The sequence below is a fragment of the Gracilinanus agilis genome, chromosome 4 (assembly GCF_016433145.1).
Source record: "Gracilinanus agilis isolate LMUSP501 chromosome 4, AgileGrace, whole genome shotgun sequence".
Classification (NCBI taxonomy): Eukaryota; Metazoa; Chordata; class Mammalia; order Didelphimorphia; family Didelphidae; genus Gracilinanus; species Gracilinanus agilis.
Window position 1 is genome coordinate 76,466,793 of NC_058133.1, and position 12,250 is coordinate 76,479,042.

Sequence of the window (12,250 nt, forward strand, 5' to 3'; positions counted from 1 at the left end):
TGCCTAGTAAATGTTTGTTGAACACTTGCCTGAAGGTGAGGTAAGAAAAAAAAAAGTTCAGATCCACTTTGGCCTTAGTCCTCCTACTGGCCCCAGCCCCTTAAAGCTTAAAATAAATATAGCCATAGGAGTAAGTGGCCTAAGCTAGCATTATGCTTTCAGGAATGAGAGAGAGAGAGAGAGAGAGAGAGAGAGACAGAGAGAGACAGAGAGAGAGAGAGAGAGAGAGTGTGTGTGTGTGTTTTGAGGGAGGTGGGGGGAGGGTTATAACAGAAGGAAGACTATTTTCATCTACTTAAGAGCTTTCTGAAAAGTAGTGAATTTAAAGGGGAAACCCACTCATTTCATAGAACTCATCTGTGTAGGAATTTTCTTTTAACAAGGTCATTGCTGCTAGATCAAAGATTAGATGGAGATGATTCAAATATAAGAAGATAGGACAGGTATGAAGGGATCAGACTATGAAAGGCTTTGAAAGTCAGACAGGATTTTATGTTGATGTAGGAGGCAAGGGAATCTTTGGAGTTGATTAAATGGGGGTCAAGTGGAGTTAGGAAGGCCAAGGATAACATGGTCAGGATGACCTTTTTTAGGAAGATCAATCTGACAACTGAGTGGATGATGGTCAGGTGAAAGGAGAGACTTAAGCAGGGAGACCAGGCTATTGCAAAAGTCCATCTGAGGTAAGGAGCACCTGTATTGGAGAGGTGGCAGTATCAGAGAAGAGAAGGAGAGGAGGGGGAGAAGGGGAGGGAAGGAGGAGGAGAAGGATGGTTGATTGGAGGTCCTGAGTTGAAATCTGGCTTCAGACACTTCCTAACTATGTGATCCTGAGCTTACAGTAACTTAACTCCAATTGCCTATTCTTCTGCCTTGGAACACAGTTTTTTTAGTAACTATCATTGGCAACTCCAGTCTATATTCTTTGTCCTAGTCATTCTACTTCTGGGAAAATATTCCAAGGAGATCATTAAGAAGAAAATTCCCATATATAACAAAATATTTATAACAGTACTTTGTGGTACCAAAGAACTGGAAACAACATAGCTGCCTGGCAATTGCATGAATACGAATATTACTCTAAGAAATGATGATTATGACTCCAGAGAAGCATGGAAAGACTTACATGAACTGATGCAGACCTAAGAAAACAAGGCATGCAATGACGACAATAATTTAAAACAAAACAATAACCACAATGCAAATGAAAGAGACTATTATGGAATAACAGAGAATAAACAAGAATAGCGGTGAAAAAAAGATATGAAAAGTCACTTTCCCCCCAACTCCTTTGTAAATGTGGGAAAATCCATATTTTTAGACCTTTTTGATATGCTGTAGATTTTTCTCTTCCCTTCTTTAAAAAAAACCCAAACCTGTTATATGGAATGTACTTCTGGAAGCAGGGAGGAGAGATTTAGGTGATGTATAAGAAAATCTATCAATAAAAAAGTGAGTGTCAGAGATTATTCCAAGAGTTCAAGTGAGAAATGAGGAAGGTCTGAACTAGGGTGGTAGCTGGATGGGAAAGAGGGAAGGAAGGGGGAGAGGGAACTTTTCTTTAAACTCAGTTCTGAGACTTGTTCCAGAAACTCCACTAGCTTTCCATTGCCATTAGGAGCCAATACCAATTCCTCTGTTTGACATTTAAAGCCTTCACAATACAGTCCTCACCTATCTTTCACTACTACTTTCTATTTACCCAGTATTTCTCACATACAACATCCCATCTCCCCATGCCCCACTTTTGGACCCAATGTCCCCACGATGGTTGGGCATTCTGTCCTCATTTCAAATGGAAAGGCTCTTAATTTCACCAAAGGTCAGCTCAAGTATCAATTCCAACAAGAGGCCTTCCTGTTCTCCCATGTTGCACTTTCCTCCCTTAGAAATTACTTGCAATATATTTTGAATTTACTTTTACAGTTCACATTATTTCCTCTCAAGAGCATGCAAGCTCTCTTGAGGACAAGGGTTCATTCTTTCATTCTTTCTTTCCTATTTCTAACATCTTGTGTACTCTGCCCAGCACACAGTAGGGATTTTACAGATGTTTCCTGAATGAAGAGGAGAAAGAGCAACATTTCTGTATCTCATGTAAGGAACTTCCAGCTTATTTGCCTTTGGATGGCCAACATTCTCATCATCTCTAAAATGAAGGGGCTGGGCCAGATTTTCTAAAAGGTCCCCATCCAGCTCCCCAGTTATGTATATGTAGATTATGAAGGACTAACTTGTTTTTTTCCTTTTCCTTTAAAAAAGGTTTATTTGTTTGTTACATTAAAAAGTTTCCAAGTATCTCTTCCCTCTGCTCCCTGAATTAGAGAAAGCATCATTTGACATAAAATATATGTATAGGTAAAACTGTCTTACTCGTTTCTATTTTCCAGTTCTTTCTCTCGAGGTGGACATACACAAGTCATTCTTCAAACAATATTTCTGCTGCTGTGTATAATGTTCTCTTGGTTCTGCTTGTTTTACTCTTCATAATTTCATATAGGTCTTTCATGTTTTTTTTTTAATTAACCTGCACATATTCTTAGTCAAAGTAGTATCACAATCACGTGCCACAATTTGTTTAGCCATTCCCCAACTGATAGACATCCCCTCAGTTTCCAGTTCTTTTGCTATCACAAAGATAACTGCGATGTATTTTTAGAATGTATAGGATCTTTTCCTTTTTCCTTGATCATCTTAGGAAAAGACCTGATAATAGTATGCTGGGTCAAAAGGTATAGAGTTTTATAACTCTTTGGACATAATTCCAAAATGGTTACATCAGCTCACAGTTCCACCAACAGCTATTTTATTTGTACAAACACATTTTAGATTAATGGAAATCAAAATGATCCATTTTGCATGTTACCATGTTATCTCTTATTAATTCATAAATTCTTTTCCTATCCATAAATCTGATCGATAGCATATATTATGTTCTAATTTGTTTACAATATCTCCCATTATGTCTAGGTCACATATCCCCTTTGATCTTATCTTGGTAAATGGTGTAAGATATTCGTAAGATCAACTATTTTCTAATAGCATTTTTAAAAATGCTGAAATCAGATAAATGTTTTTTTGGTTGTTGAATATTGTAACTTTTCCATTAGCTCCATTTTAGCAGCAGTTGCTTCTAAGCAAAAGACTGGATATGAATAAAATATCTATTAACATGATCTGCTATGAAAGTGCCAGTCATTGCTTCCCCATCTCATTGGAGAATGGCTTTTCTCAACCACTTTCCCCCACCCCCCACAGTAGAATTATTTCTCAATACTCACACTGCCTGCTCCTCTAGCTCCCCACCAATGCGCTGTGACATGTTCTTCAGCACCCCAATGCTGCCAGAGACCAGCTCCAACTGCTCATCCTGCTGCTCCACAATCAACTAGGGCCAATTAAACCAGTTAATTAATTAAAGCCAGGTCTAATTAAACCAATTAAAATCTCTCTTATCTGATCTTGAGCCCAGCCTGCTAGTTGCTCTTCCAACCTTAGAAGAATGAAGTTCAAAAGCAAAGGCCCAAATCTCTTTTCCAGGAATTCATGAGTCCAAAGGCTGGACTTTCAGGCTACTCTTATCACCTTCTTAACCCCATGGCATGTGACCAAATCAGCAGGGCCTCAACAAGAAAGACTTCAGGTAGGACTGAAACAAGTCAAGAGTCTACTTGTAGAGTTTAAACATTACTGTGAAGGATCACTGAAGCACAGGGGCTTGAGGAAGAAGTGTTCCCTTGGTAGAAGAATGTTTTTAATCAATGCTAGAATGAGGGGACTATTATTATAGAGTAAATCCAAGATTTCAACACTTGAGTATGGTCATAAATACAAACAAAGCATTTCCCCTTTCTTTAGGGACAAATCATTGGTACCACCATGGATAATGCTGTAATGACACCCTTTTATTTGTTTTTCCACTTTATTATTATTATTATTATTATTGTCCTTATGTTCTGTCTTAGAATCAATATTGTATATTGGTTCCAAGGCAGAAGAGTGGTAAGGGCTAGACAATGGGGGTGAAGTGACTTGCCCAGGTTCATACAGTTAAGAAGTGTGTAAGGCCAGATTTGAAACCTAGGACCTTCCATCTCTAGGTCTGGCTCTCAATTCACTGAGCCACCCAGATGCCTGTGTTTTTCCATTTTATAAACAATCTTTTCCATACATCTATCAGTTTGATGACAGTCAAACTAAGTATTTAAAATCATTAAGCCTGACACATTAACAATGACTAACAAAGAAGTTACCCCATAACTTGTATGTATGTGTATGTGTATATGTGTGTGTGTGTATACAACACCAATTAAGAATCTTTGAAATCTTTGGTGCAATCCATATCTGATATACTAGCTATAAAATTTTCCTAAGTATAAAATTGCACTGTAAAAAGCAAGAAAATGGATATGGTAAAGCCAACTTTCCTTCTATTTCTTGTCTCTCCTCTCTTTCCACCCCCTTAAAAGGTCTATCATTGAATACACAATGGTACCAATGGAGAGCTTTTCAATAAAGAAACAAGAACTCAATTTTTCTAAGAGTGCCTTTGTCAAAATGAACAAATAGCTGCAGAAGCTGAGTGGGGGTTGTGAAGGAGGTTTTCTTTTTAAACGCATAGCCTTGTCTCTTATTTCTGGATGTCTGGTCTGCTTTTCAAAAGAGCTATAAGCAATCCCAGTCCTCTTGAAACAGAGTAACACACTAAAGAAGCATTATACCATTTAACTACCATTATATATCAAGAAAGAAGTATCACCCACCCTAAGAAAAGATTGAGTCAGAGGTTCACTTGTGATTAAGGTGGCAAACATGGTGGTTATTAATTAGAGGAAGCCAAGTGGGATCTTGTCAGCCTTCATTCTTTCCATTTCTCAATTAACCTGGAGGTTCTTTGGCCACTAACCTGTTGCTGGGCCTGCTGTTCCTCAATGAAATGTGCATTAGCTCGCTGCAGCTCTCGGTCAAGGCGGCCATACTTATCTGTCCCAGCACTCCAACTCTGACCGCCACTTTCTCCTAGCAGTGCCTAGGCAAATGAGATCAAGACAAGTCAAAAGAGAACAGAAAGATTATATATCCAGGAACTGTTAAGTGTGTCATGGAGTTCTAGAAACCATCTTGAATGGAATGCTTTCAGGTCTCTGCACCAATAAAACTTGTTGCCATTATCAAGAACTTTCATAATTCTTTTTTTATCCTTACCTCACCCACCAAAACCCCTGAACCCCACAACTGAGGACACAAGAAAAAACAAAACCCTTTACAAACATGCAGAGTCAATCAAAACACATTTCCACAATGGCCACATCCAAAAAATATGTCTCATTCGGAGTTCCTTACTTATTTATCAGGAAATGTGCAGTCTATTTTTTATCATCAGTCCTCTGGATTCCTGGTTGCTTATTCCACAAAGTTCATTTGTAAACCATAAGTAGTTCATTCATTCTCCAATTTATGGGCATACTCTGATTCCCATACTTTGCCACCTCAAAAACAATTATAAAAATTTTTGGACATACATTGTTTATTTTAGTTAGGGCTCATCCCTCCCTTACTTCTCTCTACTTCTCCCTCCCCACTTCTTCCTCTTTCACTCCTATTTGCCTGTCAAATGAAATTAATCTTTGTAGCATATTCTTCCTTCTTTAGGACAGTCCAGATGAGAGTGAGGTTCAGTTGTCTCTTCTCAACCTTCTTCTCCTTGGTCTGTACAGATAACTACTTGTGTGCTATGTATAGTAATTTTCTCTAATCTTCTTTTCTCTTCTTCTCCTCTCCCCTACTATATTCCTCTTCTCTTTCCATTCTTAAGATCATCAAGACATAATAGAATCATTATCATGTTTTGTCTAAGTGGACTCCCTCTATGTGCCCTAATGATAAGATTCAGAGGGAACGATGTATCATCTCCCATATTTGAATGTAAGCTGTTTATCCTTGTTTAGCTCTTTACCATAATTCATTTTTTATGTTGTTCTTCATTGCTATATTTGTTTTTCAAAGTTTCTCTGAAGCTCTGAACTTTTCATAAGGAATGTTTGGAAGTCTTTTATTTCATTAAAGGGCTATTTCCTCCATAACCCCCCTTTTATCATCACACTTAATTTTGCTGAGTGAATTATTCTTAGCTTCAAGTGCATATTTTTTATTTTCTGGAATATTGATATTCTACAGTTTGCTGCTTTAGAATGGCAATTGCTAAATCATGTGTGATTTTGATTATGGCTCCTAGTACTTGTATTTTTTTTCTTTCTGCTTGTATTATTTTTTTCTTTGACTTGGAAACTCTGGATTTTGGCTGTGATATTCTTGGGAGTTTTCATTCAGTATTTTTTTTCAGGAGATGACTGGTAAATTACTTTTCTACTTTGTCCACTGGTTCTAAAAGATCTGGGAAGTTTTCTTTTAAGATTTCTTGAAATGTGTTGATCTTAAGTTCATGTAATCTTTGCTGTCATTCAGTTGTTTTTCAGTCATGCCCAACTCTTTTTGAAAAACTCTCATTTGGAATTCTTGTGACACAGATACTGGAATGTTTTGTCATTTCCGTCTCCAGCTCACTTTATAGATGAGGACGCTGAGGCAAATAGGGTTAAATAACTTGCCCACGGTCACAGTTAGTGTCTGAAGCCAGATTTGAATTCAGAAAGATGTCTTCTTGACTTCATACTCAGCAGTATAACCACTTTTCCACCTAACTTCTCTCTCTTTGATCTGTTTTCCAGGTCATATGTTACTATGAGAGATTTTATATTTTCCTTCCTTTTGACTTAGTTTTGATATTTCTTGATGTCTCATGATGTCATAGTCTTCTACTTTGTCCACTGAATTTTCAGGGAGTTTGTTGTTTGGGTGAGATTTTGCACCTCTTGGGCCAAACTGTTAATTCTCTTTCCAATTCTTTCCTACATAGCAATTTCTTTTCAAAAATTTTCCTAATGCATTCTCATTCCATTTATAAAAACATCTGTAAACTCTTAAAAAAAACAAACTCTTGCTTCATTTTTTCCAGGAATTCTAGTTAGCTTTGTGCCCAAGATGTGTGTTTCTCTGATGAACTTCTTGTATATGCTTTAGAGTTTCTCTTCTGCATTTGTGTCTTGAGCAATCATACCACCAATAATAGCTTGATAGGGTATTTTTTGTGCTTGCCTATTCTTCCTGACTCTTTAAGACTTGATGTTAGGGTTAGGATCTGCAACACTTCTGGAGGGAAGATCTGGGCTGCTTTGTTGCTGTTTTCTTGGGTTATTGAGTATTATATTATCCCAGGATCTTAAAGACAAGCTAGGCCTTATAAATCATTGGTACTCCCAAAAGGGTATAATTCAAGACCAAATCTGATTGCTCACTCCCTGCTCTAAGCTCTGTAAATTCCTGACCTGAATTTGGGAATGTGCAAAAGGAGACTACTCTTAGACTTCACTGCTACTGGGCAGCTGGAAGGCTTTGTTGGTTAAAAGTGCAAGAATTGTAGGCACTTCTTTTGTCCAAATTTCTTGCCCTGGTAATTCCTCTGCAAAATGGGCTAGATGCTGGAAGTGAGACCCTCTTCTGAGCTAGGAGTCTGGGCCACAACACTGCTGCTACTGGATTTTGAACTTTCTTGGTACACCACCCAAAGTTGTCCTATTAGGGAATGCTACTCTTTGATAGGTCTCCCTCTTAACCCAGAACTGGATAGTGGGCAGCAAAGATGTCACTTGGCAATACTATTGCAGTGCATTGGCCTGGGGGGTGACCCAGTATGAGTCCAGGGACCTCCTTTTGTAGTGGTACACATCCTCTCTCCAAGTAGCAGGATGAGCCTCAGGCCATACGCTTTTGTCTTGTCCCACAGTGTCTGTAGACTTCTCTCTCTGCCTCCCTATGCAAACCTGGGGCCAGCAAAGGACTCATCATGACAATTTCTAGATTTCTCCATCAGTATTCAGTCTGGTATATTTTCTGGCTCTGAGTAGGAGCTTACTCAGCTTCCTTTTAGTCTGTCATCTTGGCTCTGCCCCTTTTAGAATTATTCTTACAGATCAGGATACTGCTTGTTTTCAGTTGCTACCATAACTACTTTTTTTGTGATACAAAAGCATAATTTCATAACACTACCACTAGGCCCACTAGAACTAGATCACAGAAGGTACAAAACAAGGGACAAATTCAGATAAGTATGAAAACTCAACTTATAATAAAATATGATATTGTGGTCCCACTTCTCTAGATAAGTGCTTATACTGGGATCCTTACAGTATAAGAATACTCTATCACCAGGAATTAGTTCATAAAAACATGATATCAGTTAAAATTATTATAGCATGGAGACATTGATTTTGTAAGAGTAATGTTAAAGCAGCCAATCATCTGAATAATGATGGCAGAATGTGATTTTGTAAAATTATACCAGGATTTGGATATCATAAAATTCTGCTGGATTGGAGCAATATTACATAAGGTTCACCCTGTGCAGACAAAAGTTGGGTGGTCAACACTGGGCATTATTCCTTCAGATGAAATATCTCTCAAGGTACCTGTATTCAAACTCCCTCATTATGGGTTAAAAGGGTAGCACTGTAGTCATTAGCATGTGAGCTGAGTAAGGACTGGGGCACTGAAACAGTCTAGCTTTGACTCCTAGATTCAATATACCCTTTGATATATAAACAAAGAGTGATTAAGGCCAGCACGATGCAATTTGAGTCAATTCTTTTTTGGATGGATTTCCCCATTCCTTCAGAGAACTATTCTATGTGTGCTAGCTCATTTCATATTAAGTAACAGGAAGATTTAGAAGATAATAGCATAATCAACCCATTTTAATGAGATAGCCACTGAATCTTCTGATTAGTGGTTTCTTCTAGTAGGATACTGATAAAGACATGACTGAATTAATCAAAGAAGGTAGGTAGTAATAAAAGAAGGGACTTAGTGCCAACTTCCAGTTAAGATGGCGGCAGAGTAAGGAGCAGCTGCTTGATCTCTCCTAACTGAAGCATACAGAACTCCTCAAGGGGACATAAAAATGAATCGAGACGAACGAAGGAACCCCACAACAGGGCGCAGCATTGAAGGTACGCGGAATCGGGGCATTTCCACGCTATAAAGGGGCGAAACAGATCTCACTAAAACGCAAGAGGAAGAAGCCCGTCCCCCAACCCCCACACCACGCACAACGCCAAGGCCAGCGCACAAGAGTGAAAGCAGGTTTGAGGCACCCATTAAGTCACTGGCAGCTCCAGGGCTTGTTCCTGAGAGCAGCAAGACTTAGGACCCCAAGAAGCTAAAGAACGTGCACGGACTTTCCGGAGCACCTGCGTGGGTGAAGGCATTGCCCCAGACGCGGACAAGGATCTCGAGCGCAGGCTTGGACCTCGAGTGGGAACCCTGTGCAGATGGGAGCGCGGCTGTGGAAGCAGCGCCCTGAGACCATTGAAGGAGCCTCGGGCAGAGGGGCAGACCAGGGACAACCAGGAGGCTCGACCCTGAGAACAACGAGACCTGAGACCTCGGGAGCCTAGACAGTGCAGACAGACCCTGAGTGGGAGGATAACGCGCAGAAGGAGCAGGTCTAACAATGGCAAGCCAAAATCGGGAACCCCAGAAGAGAAAGATTATCAAGAAGAACTCTGTAACACTCGACAACTTTTACACAGAGAAAATCCAGACAACAGAGGAAAACAAACAAGAAATCATATCCAAACCTTCCCAAATTAATGAAAACTGGTCACAAGCTATGGAAGAGTTCAAAAATGAGATGTTGAGGAAGATGGAAGAAATATGGCAAGAAAATAACAGTTTAAAAGGCATAATTTCGCAATTGGAAAGGGAAGCAAGTCAACTGAAGACCAGAAATGACCAGATTGAAAAGGAAAACCAAAAGATTATAGCCGAAAACCAAAAGATTATAGCCGAAAACCAGTCCTTAAAGGCTAGAATGAAACAATTAGAAGCCAACGATCTCTCAAGACAACAAGAACAAATAAAACAAAGTCAAAAGACTGATAAAATAGAAGGAAACATGAAATATCTCAATGAGAAAGTGACAGACCAAGAAAACCCGTCTAGAAGAGACAATTTGAGAATCATTGGTCTTCCTGAAAAAGCAGAAATTAATAGAAACTTGGGCTCCATACTAAAAGAAATTATTCAGCAAAATTGCCCTGAAGTTCTACAACAAGAGGGCAATATAGACATTGAAAGGATCCATAGATCACCCTCTACACTGGACACAGAAAAGTCAACACCCAGGAAGATAATAGCAAAATTCAAGAGCTTTCAAGTAAAAGAAAAAATCTTACAAGAAGCCAGAAAGAGACAATTCAAATATCAAGGAGCACCAATCACGATCACACAGGATCTGGCAGCCTCCACGCTAAAGACCGCAAGGCTTGGAATATGATATTCAGAAAGGCAAGAGAGCTGGGCCTTCAGCCATGGATCAACTACCCATCATAACTGACTATATGCTTCCAGGGGAAAGTATGGGCATTCAACAAAATTGAAGATTTCCAAGTTTTTGCACAAAAGAGACCAGGACTAAATGGAAAGTTTGATATCCAACCACAAAAATCAAGAGAAACATGAAAAGGTAAGTAAGAAACAGAGGGGAAAGAAAGGAAACTCATAATTTTTAAAATTTGATTCTTTAAGGGCTTCAATAAGATCTAATTATCTGTATTCCTATGTGGAGAAATGCTATGTATAATTCTCTGTATTGAACTCTATTTACTATTATAGTATTCACTATTATAGTAATCAGAAGAATAATTCATAGGGAGAGGACAGAATACTAAATGGTCTAAGAAGACATGGGGGATGGGAAAGAGGGGGGTGAATAGTAGGGGACACCAAGAGAAACTTGAGAGAATAAGAAAAATAGGATATTCTATTACACACAAAGAGGGCATGGGAAGGGGAGGGGACAAATACTATTATAAGAAGGAGAGGAAGAGAGCATTAAGAGGTAATAATCAAACCTTACTCTCAGTGTAATCAACCCGGAGAGGGAGGAGTAGCTATATTATCCATTGGGATAAAAAACTCTATCTAACCCTACTAAGAAAGTCAGAAGGGATAAACCAAGGTGAGCAGGGGAGTGGGGAGGTCAAAAAAGGGACGGGAGGAGAAGGGGGAGGGAATTCATTAGGCCTTTAAAAATTTAAAAAGAGGGGAATAATAAGGGAGGGGGTAGAAAGGGAAACTAATCAAGGCAGGGGATAAGGGATAGCGGCTCAAAGCAAACCACTGGTTTAAAAGAAAATAGTGTAAGAAGAAGGGTTGGGACTAGGGGAGGATACAAAAATGTCAGTGAATGCACAACTGATAATTATAACTCTGAATGTGAATGGTATGAACTCACTCATAAAATGGAAACAAATAGCAGAGTGGATCAGAAACCAAAATCCTACCATATGTTGTCTACAAGAAACACATATGAGGTGGGTGGACATACATAAGTTTAAGGTTAAGGGCTTGAGCAAAATCTTTTGGGCATCAAATGAGAAAAAGAAGGCAGGAGAGGCTATTATGATTTCTGACAAAGCCAAAGTAAAAATAGATACAATTAAAAAAGACAGGGAAGGTCATTACATCCTGATTAAAGGCAGTATAAACAATGAGGAAATAACACTGCTCAATATATATGTACCAAGTGGTATAGCATCCAAATTCATAAAGGAGAAACTGGCAGAGCTCAAGAAGGAAATAGATAGTAAAACCATACTAGTGGTAGATCTAAATATTCCTCTTTCAGATCTAGATAATTCAAACCAAAAAATAAATAAGAAAGAGGTAAGAGAGGTGAATGAAGTCCTAGAAAAATTAGATTTAATTGATATGTGGAGAAAAATAAATAGGGACAAAAGGGAATACACCTTCTTTTCAGCTGCACATGGTACATTCACAAAGATTGACCATGTAATAGGGCATAGAATCATTGCAAACAAATGCAAAAGAGCAGAAATAATAAATGTAACCTTCTCAGATCATAATGCTATAAAAATAATAATTAGTAAGGGCACCTGGACAGGAAAATCAAAAACCAATTGGAAATTAAACAATATGATTCTCCAAAACCAATTTGTCAAAGAAGAAATCATAGAAACAATCAACAATTTCATTGAAGAGAATAACAATGATGAGACATCCTACCAAACTCTGTGGGATGCAGCCAAGGCAGTACTCAGGGGGGAATTTATATCTCTGAGTGCATATATTAACAAATTAAGGAGGGCAGAGATTAATGAATTGGGCATGC

General features: G+C 38.6%; 1 protein-coding gene across 1 annotated transcript in view; it reads right to left on the bottom strand.

The window, feature by feature from the left end:
* The window catches only part of STX6 (syntaxin 6), a 38,899-nt gene that overhangs the window by 7,870 nt on the left and 18,779 nt on the right, over nt 1–12,250 (bottom strand). The window contains exons 6-7 of the mRNA XM_044674897.1: nt 4,907–5,029; nt 3,282–3,388 (exon numbers count right to left, since the gene is read on the bottom strand). Coding sequence (XP_044530832.1) covers nt 3,282–3,388; nt 4,907–5,029 — 230 coding nt within the window. The remainder of the gene's footprint in view (nt 1–3,281; nt 3,389–4,906; nt 5,030–12,250) is intronic.